This window comes from Bombina bombina, chromosome 11, assembly GCF_027579735.1.
Source record: "Bombina bombina isolate aBomBom1 chromosome 11, aBomBom1.pri, whole genome shotgun sequence".
NCBI lineage: Eukaryota > Metazoa > Chordata > Amphibia > Anura > Bombinatoridae > Bombina > Bombina bombina.
In genome coordinates this window covers 131,921,643-131,941,499 of record NC_069509.1, presented here as the reverse complement: position 1 = coordinate 131,941,499, position 19,857 = coordinate 131,921,643, and the positions used below count along the sequence as shown (strand labels likewise).

At 38.9% G+C, this 19,857-nt stretch overlaps 1 protein-coding gene across 1 annotated transcript in view; it reads left to right on the top strand.

The window, feature by feature from the left end:
• LOC128641853 (ankyrin repeat and fibronectin type-III domain-containing protein 1-like) overlaps nucleotides 1-19,857 on the top strand; it is a 258,194-nt gene that overhangs the window by 178,284 nt on the left and 60,053 nt on the right. Inside the window, exon 13 of the mRNA XM_053694414.1 lies at nucleotides 2,076-2,242. Within this exon, the coding sequence (XP_053550389.1) occupies nucleotides 2,076-2,242 (167 nt within the window). The remainder of the gene's footprint in view (nucleotides 1-2,075; nucleotides 2,243-19,857) is intronic.

Genomic DNA, 19,857 nt, shown 5'->3' with positions numbered 1-19,857 from the left:
TTTATTATTCACCTGTTAATTATGCAATTCTACTACATTGAGTGGTTCTTTAAAACTGTACGTTCTATCTGAATCAGGAAAGTTTAATTTTAACTTTACTGTCCCTTTAATTAATTACTTGTCTGCTGGAATTTCTTACTAGTCCATGACTAATGGAAATTTCCAAGCCCCTGTATGTGTTATATTGCTTTAAACTTATACATACGTGTAATATTTTTTTTCTTGTATCAATTTTCGTGTGCGACTCGCAAGGACACAGAAACAAAATCTACTTATTTTAAAATAACAAATGTCATGTTTTAATATAATCATTTGATGACATTACATCCTGCCATTGGTTGCTAGAACAAACCTTATTCTTGTCCCCTGTTTTAAAACAATTTGAATTTGAAGCTACTGGACAGATTTTCTATATACAGTATCTCACAAAAGTGAGTACACCCCTCACATTTTTGTAAATATTTTATTATATCTTTTCATGTGACAACACTGAAGAAATGACACTTTGCTACAATGTAAAGTACTGAGTGTATATCCTGTATAACAGTGTAAATTTGCTGTCCCCTCAAAATAACTCAACACACAGCCATTAATGTCTAAACCATTGGCAACAAAAGTGAGTACACCCCTAAGCGGAAATGTCCAAATTGGGCCCAATTAGCCATTGTCCCTCCCCGGTGTCATATGACTCGTTAGTGTTACAAGGTCTCAGGTGTGAATATGGAGCAGGTGTGTTAAATTTGGTGTTATCGCTCTCACACTCTCTCATATTGGTCACTGGAAGTTCAACATGGCACCTCATGGCAAAGAACTCTCTGAGGATCTGAAAAGAAGAATTGTTGCTCTACATAAAGATGGTCTAGGCTTTAAGAAGATTGCCAAGACCCTGAAACTGAGCTGCAGCACGGTGGGCAAGACCATAAAGCGGTTTCACAGGGCAGGTTCCACTCAGAACAGGCCTCGCAATAGTTGACCAAAGAAGTTGAGTGCACGTGCTCAGCGTCATATCCAGAGGTTGTCTTTGGGAAATAGACGTATGAGTGCTGCCAGCATTGTTGCAGAAGTTGAAGGGGTGGGGGGTCAGCCTGTCTATGCTCAGACCATACACCACACACTGCATCAAATTGGTCTGCATGGCTGTCGTCCCAGAACTAAGCCTCTTCTAAAGATGATGCACACGAAAGCCTGCAAACAGTTTGTTGAAGACAAGCAGACAAAGGACATGGATTACTGGAACCATGTCCTGTGGTCCGATGAGACCAAGATAAACTTATTTGGTTCAGATGGTGTCAAGCGTGTGTGGCGGCAATCAGTTAAGGAGTACAAAGACAAGTGTGTCTTGCCTACAGTCAAGCATGGTGGTGGGAGTTTCATGGTCTGGGCCTGCATGAGTGCTGTCGGCACAGGGGAGGTACAGTTCATTGAGGGAACCATGAATGCCAAAATCTACTGTGACATACTGAAGCAGAGCATGATCCCCTCCCTTCGGAAACTGGGCCGCAGGGCAGTATTCCAACAGAAGAAGCTGAGGGTAAAGGTGATGGACTGGCCAAGCATGTCTCCAGACCTAAACCCTATTGAGCATCTGTGGGGCATTCTCAAATGGACGGTGGGAGAGTGCAAGGTCTCTAACATCCACCAGGTCCGTAATGTAACCTGTGAGGCTCTGGTGAACTCTATGCCCAAGAGGGTTAATGCAGTGCTGGAAAATAATGGTGGCCACACTAAATATTGACACTATGGGTCCACTTTGGACATTTTCACTTAGGGGTGTACTCACTTTTGTTGCCAACGGTTTAGACATTAATGGCTGTGTGTTGAGTTATTTTGAGGGGACAGCAAATTTACACTGTTATTCAGGCTGTACACTCACTACTTTACATTGTAGCAAAGTGTCATTTCTTCAGTGTTGTCACATGAAAAGATATAATAAAATATTTACAAAAATGTGAGGGGTGTACTCACTTTTGTGAGATACTGTATGTCATTTGAATTATGAGATATAAATATACTGTAAAGAAATATTTTTTTGTTTTAACAACTTTATATTTTATATACTTTATTTTTTTTCTTAGGAAAAAATAGCTTACCATAGAAGAAGCAGTCAAGCTCTGCCACCTGGTCTTTATTTGGGATATTTAAAACTTTGCAGTGCAGTGGACCAAATCCGAGTGCTGGTCCCTGAACGGTTACCCAACATCCTTTGCCAAGTGAAGATAAGAGCCAACTCAAATGTATCCAGGTGAGGTTTTTTTTGTCCTAAAAAAAATTAACATATTGGAAAATTTCAAACGTTCAACAATGGAAGAAGCAGTACTTCTGTAGGATTTATATATTTTAAAAAACTTTACATGAAGACATGTGATGGGGGACACAAGACGTGGACACCATACCCAATTTGCCTAGAGTGAAATGGTTACACCAGATGGGTGATGGGGGACACAAAATGTGGACACCCTACCCAATTTGCCTAGAGTGAAATGGTTACACCAGATGGGTGATGGGGGACACAAGATGTGGACACCCTACCCAATTTGCCTAGAGTGAAATGGTTACACCAAATGGGTGATGGGGTACACAAGTCGTGGACAAATTACCCAATTTGCCTATAGGGAAATGGTTACACCTCACTGATGAGGCTCACAGAAGTCTGGAGTTGCCAAGTTCCTCATTCAGAGGAGGATTGTCTAGTATTTTTGAGTTGGACTGGCCATTTTAGGTGGGATCAGACTTACTTATATTCTCTGTAAAAGAAAGAGAGAATTGGGCTAAAAGAGCTGTTGTTTGTTCCTGATAGAGCACTTCTCTTTCTGTAAATATGTACATGAAGCTTATGTGCAACAGAGATGGCCAACTGGTGTCCCGAGGGCCTCATGCAACCCTTTGCACTAGTCTTTGTGGCTCCTGGGGAAAAAATTTAAACTTAAAAAACTTAAAAAATCCCTCTGGATGGGAGAACAGCAAATAGAGATAACTCTGCGACCTTTACCTATATCCTCTGTCTCACTGGATACTTTTAGGAAGAATACTGTTATGTTGGTGTTTAATAGTTATAAAATAGTATGCTGCCATTAAAGTGATTGTAAAGTTAAGATATACGCACAACAATATGTGTAAGAAAAGACTAAATGAAGGGCACTTTCATTGATTAAAATCATTGTAAACGCTAAAATATATAAATAATCACCCTTTCATTTTCTTATACATTCTGCAGTTCCTACCCCCACAAAACCAAAATATTTTTCTGTGTAAAATGATGAATCACGCTGTAGCCAATCGTAACACGCCCCCATAGGTTCCAATGGGAGCCTCGTTTTAATGCAGGCAGCCATGGCAAACCACCTAGCGCAGGGGGCAAATCGCATAGCCCTGGGCAGCAATAAATAAATATATATGTATATGCTTATTTGAATTGGCAAGTGGAAATTTAATGGTGGCAAGTGAAAGTTAGTGAATGTTGGGTCTGAAGTCTGGTAGCAGGTTGTAAGTAGCGAAGTTGGCACATTATATTTGCAGAATGTACATTCCTATTGCAGCACTGAAAAACACACATTTTGTGCTATGTGCTACAACTATTATCTAAAGGGATATTATATAGCCATAAAAGTGCATGGAAAAAATCTCTGAGAGGGTAAACTGGGCAGAGAGAGAGAGATTGCAGAGGAAAAGTGAAAGTGGAGAAGAAGGTAGAGTTAAAGTGATGGTAAACTCGTTTACTTATCAATTTCATATTTACACTGCTATAGGTATGTATGATCAAACCGCATTGTTATTTGTTTAATTTAGTAATTAATTTCTAAACAATTTTCCTAATCTTTTGTAAGCTGTTTGCTCCGCATCTCCCCGCCTCGCTCCGCCCCTCTTACATGCCCGTAACCACACTCTGTCCTTAGTCCTCTCTCCACCCTCTCCTTACGTCACCCTCATTGCTCGTTCATGATATTCTAATTGTTGACGCATGCGCATTCGTTTGCATGACGTCTAGGAAGTAAACATTGACTCGTGACATTCAATGTTTACTTTTCTAAGTGTGAACGATCATTTGGTGTCTAGCGGGTGTGCGAGCAATCCTTACAAAGGTTATTATTTTGCCAATTAATATTTTTGTTTCTCAAAGATAGTATTTTTATAAGATCAATTACTTTTTATTCTCAAATTATGATCGATTATCTACATAAAAGTATTCCAAATCGTTTATTCAAAACCTACTACCTATGTACATACATTTTTTTATTTAATAAACATTTCTATCAATCTGTAAATACAATGTTCAAATATGTCTCAGTTAGATATCTTATTATAATTATGTTTCTATGTAATCTAATTCTTCCTTCAAATTCTATTGACAAATTAGGTCTGACATTTCAATTTATATATCTCTCTCTATATATATATGACTGTATTACTGTATGTAGCATTATTTAATTTATTATGGTATAAAATAATAACAATATTACAAAATGTTTCACAATGGCTTAAAATATGCAAAGAGGGGGTGAAGAAGTGGGTGTGGTTAGGGTGGGATTAGAAGTGGCAAGTAACATTTTCTTCATAAATGGAAAGAGTCCACAGCTGCATTCATTACTTTTGGGAATTCAGAACCTGGCCACCAGGAGGAGGCAAAGACACCCCAGCCAAAGGCTTAAATACCTCCCCCACTTCCCTCATCCCCCAGTCATTCTTTGCCTTTTGTCCCAGATTCCCTTTTGAGGGGATAGTTTGTCTTCCTTATGAACTGGGGTTTCCTCTCTCTGGAGGGTCATTGTCCTGCCCTGTGTGTAGGAGGTTGGATCAGGTGGCTTATTTCTGTAAGGGGCAGCATCTGTTGTAAATTGATCTCTCTACGTAGAGACTGTGACAGGTCTTCCTACGGATCTATTGCACTTTTCTCTGTTCCAGGTCCTAGGGGTTCTCCTTGGCAGTGCCTTATTTTGGAGGAGCGAATTGGGTTGGCACCCGAGCTCTGTTGGAGTGGGTGAGTCCCCCCTTTTTTCTTCCATTCCTTGGGGGCTTGTGGTTGGGGTATTTTTTTCACCCTGTCTATCAGACATGTCTGTCGCTTGACCTGGTCTGGTGTTGGAGCAGGATCCAAGATCTGTTGCTCTGCTATTTTGTCCTCAGAGCATTCGAGGTACGGTAAGCTTCTTTGAGGTTTCTCCTTTCTCCACATTCAAGATTTGTGGGACGGACTGGCGGCTCTTAGATAGCCTGCAACGTTATCCGCTGGTTAGTGGATACTTAGCAATCTGAAGGATCCTATCTTCAGCTGCTTTATATTTGCCCTGCAAGTATTTAAGTTTCAGAGACATTTTTAGATGACTGCAGCATGCAGTGTTTTTGTAACTTAGGGACCTTCGTCTTCAGTTGCTTTCTAGAGTGCGGTTGCACTGTGTTAGGGGAAGATCCTCTCTCTGTTTCAGACTCCCGACCTTATCCCGTGGTTTCTGTATTTCTGGGGTCTGGGTGTCGCCTCCCCTTGTTTCTATGACACTGGTTGGGTCTCTGTTAGCCTGACCCGGTTTCTCTGTTTTTTTGCTCTGTGTTTTTATTTAGGACTCGTTGTGCCCTTTTTAGAGTTCTTTTCTGGAGTTCTATATGCTAGCTGGAAGCTAGCTCAGCATACTAATTCACTGTGGCTACTCTGCACTGTAGCAAACTGAGGGTTGCAAGTTCAATCCCTGGCGAGGTCTACTCAGCCTTTCCTCCGTTCAAGGTTGATAAAATAAGCGGCGCCTTGAGTCCCTTAAGGGGGATTAGCCGCGCTTTACAAGTACAATCATGTTTTCTCCGTGGCTTCTCTTCTTTGTAGAAGAATACGGTAGTTTGTTCCCTTTCTTTAGTAAGGGGTGTGTTGCTTGGAGACCGACTGCTGGGCGACGGTGTCTCTTGAAGGCTGTCGAGTCTAGTTCCTGCAATCTCTAGCAAGGCTTGTGGACTATCTGCGGGTTAGTGTCCTTGGGCCTTTTCCTTTTTTTTCAAAGTTGTTCTGGGCTTCAGACGAAGCAGGATTTTGTTGGGTAGGGGTTTTCAGGCCTGGTGCCCTCAGAATGGGCCGCCTTTTGTACCCTCCCGTTTTTGCATTCAGTGTCCTCTATAGCTTGGGTATTGTTTTCCCAAAATTAATGAATGCAGCTGTGGACTCTTTCCATTTATGAAGAAAAACTTAAATTATGCTTACCTGATCATTTTCTTTTCTTCAGATCGAAAGAGTCCACAGCTCCCCGCCCGTATTTTTTCTGTGGGGCGTCTGTTATTTTTGTTCTTCTGGCACCTTTTCACTCTGATATTTCTTCTACTGTTCCTTGTTCCCTCTGCAGAATAACTGGGGGATAAGGGAAGTGGGAGGAGTATTTAAGCCTTTGGCTGGGGTGTCTTTGCCTCCTCCTGGTGGCCAGGTTCTGAATTCCCAAAAGAAATGAATGCAGCTGTGGACTCTTTCCATCTGAAGAAAATAAAATTATCAGGTAAGCATAATTTAAGTTTTGGTCCTGGCTAGTAGCTTAGGACTTGAAATTTTAAGCCCTGCTTATTTACATATATGTTTATGTGTTTATAGTTGTGTATATACACATATTAACACACACACATATATATATATATATATATATAAAAGCATATTCATATAGATTTATAGGGAAAACACAGTCCCCCATTAACCTCCATGTAAAGGTACTTTAGGTGCTGTTGTTTTTTTAAACATCCCACATTTTACTTTAACCCCTTATAACTGCTTTTATTTTATTTATTTTTTTTTAAAAAAAGTAGTTCTCTTTATTTTGGGGGCAATTTGAACAACTTTTTATCTTTAAACAGAGGTCAGACCTATTTAATGTGCGTCCGTAAATTGGCAAATTTGCCCCTCTATGGGTGCATGTTAAGATAGTGCTATACTCGTGATCTGGCCCTAAATATTTAAACAATATTCAACCTCTGATACAAATTGACTCTTTTTGTTAGTGAACATTCTTCCAGCTCTGATTACTCAAATGACTATCAATTACTTATCTGACATAGTTCAAATAATATTCTCATAATCTTAGCATACACATGTTACTTTATATAAGCATATTTATTTTCCAGAGTATATCAGCTCACAGGAGATTATAGCATCATAATATCAAAACTATTAACCGATCCTGATTACATGTGTCACAGATGCTTAAAGGAACAGTATGGTCAAAATTAAACTTTCATGATTTAGATAGAACATGTCATTTTCAACAATATAATAATTTACTCTTATTATTGCTTTGTTCTATTTGTATCCACTGTTGAAAAATCATAGCTATGTAAGCTTAGGAGCACCTAAGCCTCTGTTCAGCTAGCTCCGCCTCCCAGTAGTGTGTTGCTTCTCCATCAACAAAGGATAGCAAGAGAATGAAGCCAATTTGATAACAGAAGCAAAATGGAAAACTGTATGCCCTATCTGAGTCATGAAAGAACAACTTTGGTTTGACTTCTGTTTAAACTGCACGGCTAATGCTAGCTTCTGAAAGGTTGTTTAAAGGGTTATGAAACCCAAATTTTTTTATTTCATGATTCGGATAGAGCATGCAACTTTAAGCAACTTTCTAATTTACTCCTATTATCAATTTTTCTTCATTCTCTTAGTATCTTTATTTGAAAAAGCAGGAATGTAAGCTTAGGAGCTAGGCTTTTTTTTGTTCAGCACCTGGGTAGAGCTTGCTAATTGGTGGCTACATTTATATATATAATTTTTTTATTATTATTAATTTTTTTTGTTAAATGTCACTAAACAAGTTCATTTGGATGTACACAGTGAACCTTCGTTACACAGAAATAGATGCTCACATGAATAAGCTTCCAAATACTGCAAAATCAGCCATGACATGTAACAGCAGCCTACTCATTGTATGTAACCTCTCTTCAAATAAAGGAACAAAAACTATCGGCTAGATTACGAGTTGTGCGTTAGGGTAAAAAAGCAGCGTTAAGAGGTCTTAACGCTGCTTTTTTACGCCCGCTGGTATTACGACTCTTGAAGGTTTAGGATCACCGCACACTTCTTTGGCCTTACCGCAAAACGACTTACTTAAACTTTGTAAAGTCTTTTTTCTATGGGACTTCCATAGCACCGGTATTACGAGTCTGTCCTGGGAGGCCAAAAAGTGAGCGGTACACCCTACCCCGTCAAGAGTCCTAACGCATTAAAAAATCAGTAGTTATGAGTTTTATGGTACAACGCCGTAACATAAAACTCATAACTAACCCCTAATCTGCCGCCCCCAACGTCGCCGCCACTATATTAAAGGTATTAACCCCTAAACCTAAGTCTAACCCTAACACCCCTAACTTATATATATAAATATAATTTAAATAAATATAAATAAAATTACTATCATTAACTAAATTATTCTTATTTAAAACTAAATACTTACCTGTAAAATAAACCCTAAGCTAGCTACAATATAAGTAATAGTTACATTGTAGCTAGCTTAGGTTTTTTTTTTTATTTTACAGGCAAGTTTGTATTTATTTTAACTAGGTAGAATAGTTAGTAAATAGTTATTAACTATTTAATAACTACCTAGCTAAAATAAATACAAATTTACCTGTAAAATAAAACCTTACCTAAGTTACAATAACACCTAACACTACACTATAATTAAATAAATGAACTAAATTAAATACAATTACCTAAATTAAATTAGCTAAAGTACAAAACCCCCCCACTAAATTACAGAAAATAATAAACAAATTACAGATATTTAAACTAATTACACCTAATATAATAGCCCTATTAAAATAAAAAAGCCCCCCCCCAAATAAAAACAACCCCTAGCCTAAACTAAACTACCAATAGCCCTTAAAAGGGCCTTTTGCGGGGCATTGGCCCAAAGTAAACAGCTCTTTTACCTGGAAAAAAAATACAAACAACCCCCCCCCCAACAGTAAAACCCACCACCCACACAACCAACCCCCCAAATAAAAAATACTATCTAAAAAAACATAAGCTCCCCATAGCCCTGAAAAGGGCATTTGGATGGGCATTGCCCTTAAAAGGGCAGTTAGTTCTATTGCAACCCAAAGTCCCTAACCTAAAAATAAAACCCACCCAATACACCCTTAAAAAAACCTAACACTAACCCCCTGAAGATCGACTTACCGGGAGAAGTCTTCATCCAAGCCGGGCGAAGTGGTCCTCCAGACGGGCAAAAGTCTTCATCCAGACGGCATCTTCTATCTTCATCCATCCAATGCGGAGCGGGTCCATCTTCAAGACATCCGACACGGAGCATCCTCTTCATCCGGAGTCTTCTTACTGAATGAAGGTACCTTTAAGTGACGTCATCCAAGATGGCGTCCCTTAGATTCCGATTGGCTAATAGAATTCTATCAGCCAATCGGAATTAAGGTAGAAAAAATCCTGTTGGCTGATGCAATCAGTTAATAGGATTGAGCTTGCATTCTATTGGCTGATTGGAATAGCCAATAGAATGCAAGCTCAATCCTATTGGCTGATTGCAACAGCCAATATGATTTTTTCCCCTTTAATTCCTATTGGCTGATAGAATTCTATCAGCCAATCGGAATATAAGGGACGCCATCTTGGATGACGTACCTTAAAGGGAAACTTCATTTTACATTGACCATCGGAAGAAGAGGATGCTCCGCGCCGGATGTCTTGAAGATGGATCTGCTCCGCGCCGGATGGATGAAGATAGAAGATGCCGTCTGGATGAAGACTTCTGCCAACTCCGATGAGGACTTCTGCCCGCTTGGATGAAGACTTCTGCCGGCTTTGATGAGGACTTCTGCCGCTTGGATGAGAATGGATGTCCGGTCTTCGAAAACTGTAAGTGGATCGTTGGGGGTAAGTGTTAGGTTTATTTAAGGGTTTATTGGGTGGGTTTTATTTTTAGAGTAGGGTCTGGGCAGTAAAAGAGCTAAATGCCCTTTTAAGGGCAATGCCTATACAAATGCCCTTTTCAGGGCAATGGGGAGCATAGGTTTTTTTAGATAGGGTTTTTATTTGGGGGGGGGTTGGTTGTGTGGTTGGTGGGTTTTACTGTTGGGGGGTGTTTGTATTTTTTTTACAGGAAAAAGAGCTGATTTCTTTGGGGCAATGGCCCACAAAAGGCACTTTTAAGGGCCATTGGTAGTTTATTGTAGGCTAGAGGTTTTTTTTATTTTGGGGGGTCTTTTTATTTTGATAGGGCTATTAGATTAGGTGTAATTTGTTTTAATTTTTGATCCTGTGTTTTTTTTTGTAAAAGTGTTTTTTATTTTTTGTAACTTAGTGTTTTTTATTTTTTGTAACTTAGCGTTTATTTTTTGTAACTTAGTAATTTTTATTTGTAGATTTCAATAATTTGAGTAGGGTTAGGTTTTTAAATATGTAATATAGTTAATTTAATTGGTAGTTTAATGTAATTTTAGTATAATAGTTAGGGTAGGTTAATTAATAGTTTAATATAGTTTTTTTAATTCTAAAGGTAAGTTTTAATTTATTATAAGATAGGGATGAGGTAATTTTAATGTAAAGTTAGCGGGTTGTTAGGTTTAGGAGTTAATAGTTTAATTTAGTTTATGACGATGTGGGGGGCTGGAGATTTAGGGGTTAATAGGTTTAGTAAGTGGTAGGGATGTGGGAGGCCAGGGGTTTAGGGGTTAATACATTTATTTAGTGGCGGTGGGGTCCGGGAGCAGCGTGTTAGGGGTTAATACATTTATTTAGTTGCGGCGGGGTCTTGGAGCGGCGAGATAGGGGTTAATAGCTTTATTACAGTTGCGGCGGGGTCCAGGAGCCGCGGGATAGGGGTTAAACATTTTAGTATAGTGGCGGTGTTTAGTGACAGGGTATAAATAAAGTTGGTAAAAGCCGAATAGCAGCGAGATCGATGACTGTTAGTTAACAACAGCCCGCTGCTCATCGCCCCGTACTTGGTGCACAGCTTTTTGCCGGCTTTTTTGATAAATATGGAGATCGTATTCAGGTCTGCAGCCGCAATTTTAGGCGATGTTAGGCAAGCGTATTGGTGCCGGCGAATGCAGCACAGTTGCCAGCTTGATAAATAGGCCTTGTGGACTCTCCCTGCCTTATAGAAGGAAAACGTACTTTATGCTTACCAGATAAATTCCTTTCCTTCCTGGCAGGGATAGTCCACGACCCCGTCCATAATTTATTTTTGTTGGACGGCTCCTTTTTTATATTATTTCTTCTGGCACCTTTATACCCCAATGTTTCTCCTACTTTTCCTTGTTCCCTTGGCAGAATGACTGGGGGATAGTGGAAGTGGGAGGGATATTTAAGCCTTTCACTGTGGTGTCTTTGCCTCCTCCTGGTGGCCAGGTGTTGTATTTCCCAACAGTTAGGAATGAAGTCGTAGACTCTTCCTGCCAGGAAGGAAAGGAATTTATCTGGTAAGCATAATTTCAGTTTTTTTATGCACACTTTCTGAGGCACCAGCTTCCACTGAGCATGTGCAAGAGTTCACAGTGTATACATGTACGTGTCTTTTATTGGCTGATGACTGTCCCATGACACAGGGAGCCGGCAAAAAAGTCAGTTTTTAAATTAGTCAGAAAAAACCTAGTGCTCATTTAAAATTTAGAGCAAGTGCTATTGCATTGTCTTTTTATGATGTACTTGTTGATTACACAATTATACTGTATTTAATGGTACTTTTACTTGTGGCTAGGGACTTGCCCTGTGTTTAAATGATCATCACTAATTTATTTTAATGAATAAGTGCGGATCATCATCAGCAAAGTCTATTTAAAGACATTGGTGATCTTGGTAAATTAGTATTTAAAGGGACAGTGTGGGGGGGGGTGTCATAAGGGCCTGCGCCCCATCAGTCAAGTGGGAGGGTTTGTTTATGTATGTATAAGTACATTCAAAGTGGAAAGTGCTGTTTGAGGGGGAGAGAAATTCCTATATTATATGTAACATCTTAGGAATTCTACTAAAATGTTGGTGTTAAGTTCTATGCGACTTCGTAAAGTCGTACTTGAAGGCAGTGAGTCTTACGTCATGAGGTAAGCTAGCAAACAACTGTTCCCTGAACATGAGAATTTTCAATTTAAACAACATCAACAATAAACAGTAAAGATAAACAGAAGGATATAAAATACAGTTGGGTAAATACAATGGTTTTGCCCTAATCATATATATATACAGCATATATGTTATGTAGGGGATAAGATAATGAGATAAACTCCTGGACGACCTCTTAGGTTAATCTTTAGAAATATAGGTCACTTCTAATACACACACTAAAGATGTAGCTAGTTTGCAGTTAATAACACTTATGGGGGTTACTAGTCTTGCATTGTTTCAATGTGGGTGTGGGTGTTATGCAGTCCACTGGATGTTTCTCTCCATATTATGTACCAACAAGAGAATGGTAGATGTGTAGTAATTGTGTGTTAAAGCCTCATAGCAGAAAGTGCATGTGTGATATGGTGGTGTTATTTTAGGGACATTCCAGTGTGAAGCTTTCATACGAGCCGCATCAATATCTTACAGTTGGGGCATCAGGGGTGAATGTCATTCTTCTAATCTCAGTGATTTTTTCTCAGAGTCTAATTTATGGAGTGCATATGTTATATGGAGGTTGGAATAGAGAGGTAAGCCTCTAAGTATCTTATTTGGTTAATATTTTGGGTGTTCCTGGATTGTTCATTAATATATAACCAGCTAGCAGCTAATTACCCCTGTGGTGCCTTTTTATTTTTACAACAATTGGAAAACAGCACACCTTTGTCTTTGTGATGGGGCACGGAATGCAGAACTTGCCAGGTTCCCTTATCCAATCAGCCTCCAAATTCTGCATAAAAAACTTTATTCTTTCCACATATGGTCCAGGTCAAACAATACAACGTTTCAGGCCTTTACTTTGTACATGACTAAGGGCCTAGTAAAGACCTGAAACGTTGTATTGTTTGTCCTGGACCATATGTGGAAAGAATAAAGTCTTTTTATTTTTGTCTGGGGAGGTAACACTTCTATGTGCATGTAAAGGGTGTGTATGCTACTAGATATTTATCTCCATGGTGTATAGACTCTGATGAAGAATGGGTGGGTGCCAACTGTGTGTCAAAATACAAAAAAATAACATTTGTTTAACCTTAGCATATAAAAAACATGATAAGAATAACTATACAACTTTTAACTTAGTCTCACGTGGCTTCATAAATGTAGCTTCTCACCTGTCGAGCTTAGGTTGTCAATTGAGATGAGTGGATATGGGAGGGAGTCTTTGAAGTATGAAGAAGTCTTTACATGGGTGTAGCATTTAGTAAGTAGTTCATGTGGGTATGGGGAAAAAACAGGTTTATTCTGGGGGGATAGTTGAAGGATCAGCAAGAGTTTGTCTCAATTTATTGTGCGAGGGTCTCTGGGCTAGCAGCTGCCATTCCCTTGCATTGGCACGTAGTTGCTAGGGTTTGGGCATGTCCTCTGGATCTGGCGTGGTTTCTGTTAGTTGGTCCCATCTTTGCAGCAGATCTTTAGCTTGTTGGACATTAGAGGCAACAAACTACTGAAAGTAATAGTGTAATAAGCAGCACCAGGGACTTGTAGCAATTTAAAAATGGCTTTATTTAGACAGATGGTAAATCCAAAACAAAGCGATATCTTTGGTGACAAGGTGTGCCATAGGAATACACTCAATGAACTTAATGCTGACGCGTTTCAGCCCTTCTGGCCGTAGTCGTAGCTGCGGTTCATAATCCCCATTACTCTAATATACACCTGTGCATAATCGTGATTGGATAAAATTTTTATCCTGGGCGTATTCCTATGATTGGCACATAAACAACTATAATCTCTTAGCAATCATTTTGGCTAATATACAATGCATTTAGCTGTGAAGACAACTTTGTTAAAACAGATCAAGTAGACACTTATAAGGGTACAATAACAACGAATGGAAGCTTTAGGTACATATTGGTAGTTAGAAATAACGTGTATAACTTGTATAACTCCACATATGCAATTCTATGATTATATTGTAGACTCCTCTGAATCATTCTAACTCCTAACTAAATGTCCACTAGCAACAACTTATAATATACACCAGTATTGTGGAGACTGTACGCTGAAAGGGGAGGTCCTCTTGATACATACAACTATTCCCAAAAGTTGATTATGTCAAATTCAGAGTTTAACCCTGTGGGAATTCTAGTCTTTAATCGGTGTATCCAGAAGACCTCCCTCTTCGCTAACAGGCTGTCCCTATCACCTCCTCTCTTCTTACACTTTACTTGTTCAATAATAGTCCATTTTAAAGAGGCTACACTTTTATTGTGAAGACTTTTGAAGTGTTGTACTAAGGGGGTAGTGATTTTACCTGCTTTAATATTTGTTATGTGTTCCCTGATCCTGTCATGAGCTTCCCTAGTGGTAAGACCAGTGTACTGCACCCCACATAGGTCACATGTCAAAAGATAAACAACATATGTGCTTCTGCAGTTTAAGCATGAATAATGCCTAAAACTTTCCCCCGTTACTGTACTGGAAAACCCCTCGTTATGTTGAAGATAGCCACAGGTATAGCTGCATCTATACACTCCATTGAATCTGAGCCATGATGAATTAGAAACTTGGCTTGAAGGCAATTGAGTGGGGGCAACAATATTGCCTATTGTCAGACCCTTTTAAAGGTATATCTGCAGCCCTTTGACACTATATTCATTAAATCATTGTCTGCTGCTAACATATGATAATGCTTGCATATAATATTGCAGACTTCATGATATTGTGAACTATAGCGAGTGACGAAGGTGATGCCTTGTTTTATAGGTATTACTAGTGACAGTGAGAAAATCCTTTCTCTCTGTTAATGAAACAGAAGTTCAGATTCTTGCAACTTCTTTCCTTTTATAGCCCCTTCTGCAGAGTCGTTCCTCCAAATCCTGAGCCTGTCTATCATACTCTATCTGAGTGGAACAATTTCTTTTGAGTCTTACAAATTGACCCTTCATTACAGAAAAGAAAACCCTTTTGGGGTGACTGCTCTTTGCATGTAGTAGCGTATTCCCGGAGATGGGTTTCCTATACACTTTCGTCTGTACTCTTTCTTGTATCCCCATCAGTGTTATATCCAGAAAATTTATTTGTGTGTGACCAAATTCATGAGTAAATTTTATACCTGCTGTGTTATTATTTAAGTCAGTCAGGAACCCCAGAATCTCTACAAACTACTGACCATCCTTAGTTATAAAAAGTCTCGCTGGGAAACCCCCATCGGTACTTGATACCGTTATCTCTTAAGACTTTGGTGCAGACTTGGAAATTCCTTCTCAATTGAAGAGTGTGTGGCGATAGGTCTGGAAAGATCTGTAGGTCTGAGAATCTTCCTGTGAGAACGCCTTCTTTTGTAATAGCTCTCAGTATTTTCTCCCGGAACGTGAAATAATGCAAACGTACTATGACATCTCTGGGTTTATCTCCTTCTACTGACCTTGGGCGTAGGGTCCAATGTGCTCTATCAATTAAAGGGACACTGAACCCAAATGTTTTCTTTCGTGATTCAGACAGAGCATTACATTTTAAGCAACTTTCTAATTTACTCCTATTATGAATTTTTCTTTGTTCTCTTGCTATCTTTATTTGAAAAAGAAGGCATCTAAGCTTTTTTTGGTTTAGTACTCTGGACAGCACTTTTTTATTGGTGGATGAATTTATCCACCAATCAGCAAGAACTGCCCCGGTTGTTCACCAAAAATGGGCCGGCATCTAAACATTCTTGCTTGTCAAAGAAAGATACCAAGAGAATGAAGAAAATTTGATAATAGGAGTAAATTAGAAAGTTGCTTAAAATTCCATGCTCTATCTGAATCAAGAAAGAAAAAATTGGGGTTCAGTGTCCCTTTAATGACTCAGTCTCATTGATAGTTCCCAGGACTGACTGGAAGAGTTCTTGGATGAAGGCTATATATTTTTCTTTCATGATTCAGACAGAGGATACAATTTTAAACAACTTTCCAATTTACTTTTATTATCAAATGTGTTTAATTATCTTGATATCCTTTGTTGAAGGAGCAGCAATGCACTCCAAGGAGCTAGCTGAACCAATGAGAAGAGGCAAATATGTGCAGCCACCAATCAGCAGCTAGCTCCCAGGATTACATTGCTGCTCCTTAACCTACCTAGGTATGCTTTTCAAAAAAGGATATCAAGAGAATAAAGCAAATAATAGAATTAAATTGGAAAGTTGTTTAAGATCATATGCTCTATCGGAATAAAAAAAGAAACATTTTGAGTTTAATATCCCTTTAAGAATAGTGAGTTTGCACTAACGCTAACAAAATTGTTATATGACGCAGTATTGCTGCATATCAGTGATCACACAGCTTAGGTTAGGTATACACTAAGTGCACTATATTCGCAAGCACATGAACAATTTTAGTGAACAAAACTCAAATTCCTGTCATCCTATGAAAAAAAAAAACTATATAGATTGGGTAAGAATTAGGTTTCTCTCACTGGTCATTAAACACTTTCATGGGGGACTCAACCCTAAAGGAACAGTCTACTTGAAAATGTTTATTGTTTAAAAAGATAGATAATCCCTTTATTACCCATTCACCAGTTTTGCATAACCAACACTGTTATAACAATATACATTTTGCCTCTGTGATTACCTTGTATCTAAGCCTCTGCAGACTGTCCCCTTATCTCAGTTCTTTTGTCAGATTTGCATTTTAACCAATCATAACTTACTCATAAGTAACTCCATGGGAGTGACCACAATGTGATCTATATGGTACACATGAACTAGCACTTTCTAACTGTCAAAAACTGTCAAAATGCACCAAGGTAAGAGGCAGCTTTCAAGGGTTTAGAAACTAGCATATGAGCCTACCTGGGTTTAGCTTTCAACAAAGAATACCAAGAGAACAAAGCAAATTTGATGATAAAAGTAAACTGCAAAGTTGTTTAAAATTGCATGCCGTATCTGAGTCATGAAAGTTTAATTTTGACTTGACTGTCCCTTTAAGTCAGTGGGAACACTGCTTTAAATAGTAATCTGGAAATAAATGTAACGGTAGTAATGTAAGCAGATCATCTGCTGGCCTTACAAACAGGTTGTACTTGAGGCTTAGCACGGATGAGGAAGAGAACCTCAGTGCTTTCTGCGAACATCTGTTGTTACATAAATTGTAAGGTTAATGAACCTCCGCTCATAAGGAGTCAGCCCTTGCCAGCCTTTCCTTACCTATAGAAACCACCCTTCTCATAACAGACAGACAGACAGAATAAAATGGAAGAATTTATACATTTATATAAGGAACGAATATAAACACATTCTAGTTTGTGAGAAAAAAAACATAAATACTTACTTGAAAATAAGAACTAAAAAGATATTTATAAATTGTATTTGCAATGTAAATTTCTAACTATGCTCAAAATTCATTAAAAAAAAAGAAAATAAATTATTTGGTATTAACGGATTTTTTAAAGGGACATTAAAGTGAATGTAAATTTTGATGCTAAAGTGCCTGGTTTTTAAAAATTCGATTAAAAACAGGGGCACTTTAATTCATCAAAATGTACATTTCACTCCTGTTGTGAAAAAAAACTTAGCTTTTAATCTTCACAGCAGCTCCAGCTTTCTCCAGTTGCCACAAATGATGGATAGGTCATCCTCCAATCACAGCTTCACCCCCCCCCCCCCGGGAGAATCATTGTTTGATTCAACACTGTGATTGGAGGAAGCCGGATTCCTCATTTTAGACCCAGAAGAGGCTTTGCAACGGGTGGAGGAAGCTGGAGTTGCTGTGAAGATTAAAAGGTAAGAATTTTTTCACAACAGGAGTAAAAATGTTATTTTTACATTTTTACGGTGTTTGTGTTTAGCTGTAATTTTCCTCTTACTCATTTACTGTACCCACACATATTATATACCGTTTTTCTCGCCATTAAATGGACTTTCAAAAGATACCATTATTTTCATCATATCTTATAATTTATTATAAAAAAAAAAATATAAAATATGAGGAAAAAATGGAAAAAAACACACTTTTTCTAACTTTGACCCCCAAAATCTGTTACACATCTAAAACCACCAAAAAAATCCCATGCTAAATAGTTTATAAATTTTGTCCTGAGTTTAGAAATACCCAATGTTTACATGTTCTTTGCTTTTTTTGCAAGTTATAGGGCCATAAATACAAGTAGCACTTTGCTATTTCCAAACCACTTTTTTTTCAAAATTAGCGCTAGTTACATTGGGACACTGATATCTTTCAGGAATCATTGACATGTATATATTTTTTTTAGAAGACATCCCAAAGTATTGATCTAGGCTCATTTTGGTATATTTCATGCCACCATTTCACCGCCAAATGCGATCAAATAAAAAAAATCGTTCACTTTTTCACAAATTTTTTCACAAACTTTAGGTTTCTCACTGAAATCATTTACAAACAACTTATGCAATTATAGCACAAATGGTTGTAAATGCTTCTCTGGGATCCCCTTTGTTCAGAAATAGCAGACATATATGGCTTTGGCGTTGCTTTTTGGTAATTAGAATGCCACTAAATGCCACTGCGCACCACTACGTGTATTATGCCCAGCAGTGAAGGGGTTAATTAGGGAGCATGTAGGGAGCTTTTTGGGGTAATTTTAGCTTTAGTGTAGTGTAGTAGACAACCCCAAGTATTGATCTAGGCCCATTTTGGTATATTTCATGCCACCATTTCACTGCCAAATGCGATCAAATTAAAAAAAACGTAAATTTTTTCACAATTTTAGGTTTCTCACTGAAATCATTTACAAACAGCTTGTGCAATTATGGCACAAATGGTTGTAAATGCTTCTCTGGGATCCCATTTGTTCAGAAATAGCAGACATATATGGCTTTGGCGTTGCTTTTTGGTATTTAGAAGGCCGCTAAATGCCGCTGCGCATCACACGTGTATTATGGCTAGCAGTGAAGGGGTTAATTAGGTAGCTTGTAGGGAGCTTGCAGGGTTAATATTAGATTTAGTGTAGAGCTCAGCCTCCCACCTGAAACATCAGACCCCCTGATCCCTCCCAAACAGCTCTCTTCCCTCCCCCACCCCACCCCACAATTGTCCCCGCCATCTTAAGTACTAAAATAAAAGCTATATTTGTTTTTTTAATGTTTTTTTTTAAAGCATATTTACATATGCTGCTGTGTACGATCCCCCCTTAGCCCCCAACCTCACTGATCCCCCCCAAACAGCTCTATAACCCTCCCACTTTAACTTAATGGGCGCCATCTTGGGTACTGGCAGCTGTCTGTTGTTTTTTTTTTAATTTTTTTTAACTTTTCTGTAGTGTAGCTTCCCCCCACACAAAACCAACCCCCCACCCCTCCACAATCTCTTTTTGTGCTTTTGCACAAACAAGATTAAGGCACTTTTTACTAAAAATATTTTCCGTAGTGTAGCGGTTCCCACCCGCTCCCGCCCTGTGCACGCGCCCGCCCGCAACCCTCTGTGCGTGCCCCCCGACAGCCCCGCCCCCAATCCCGCCCCCCTTGACGTCACACGGCACACCGATGGCCTCCCAAGTCGGCTCCCACCCACCAACGATACCGGCCATCGATGTCCGGTGAAGAGAGGGCCACAGAGTGGCTCTCTCTGCATCGGATGGCCATGTAAGGTTATTGCAGGATGCCTCCATATCGAGGCATCACTGCAATAACTGGAAAGCAGCTGGAAGCGAGCAGGATCGCTTAGGCGTTAACTGCCTTTTTTTTGAGGACGTACCCTGCACGTCCTCGGTCATTAAGGGGTTAAAAACCGGGCACTTTAGCATCAAAATTTACATTCACTTTAAACACTATATAAATGTTAGATAGAATGATGCATTCAAAGATTTTCACTAGCTGTTTAAATATTGACAAAATATGT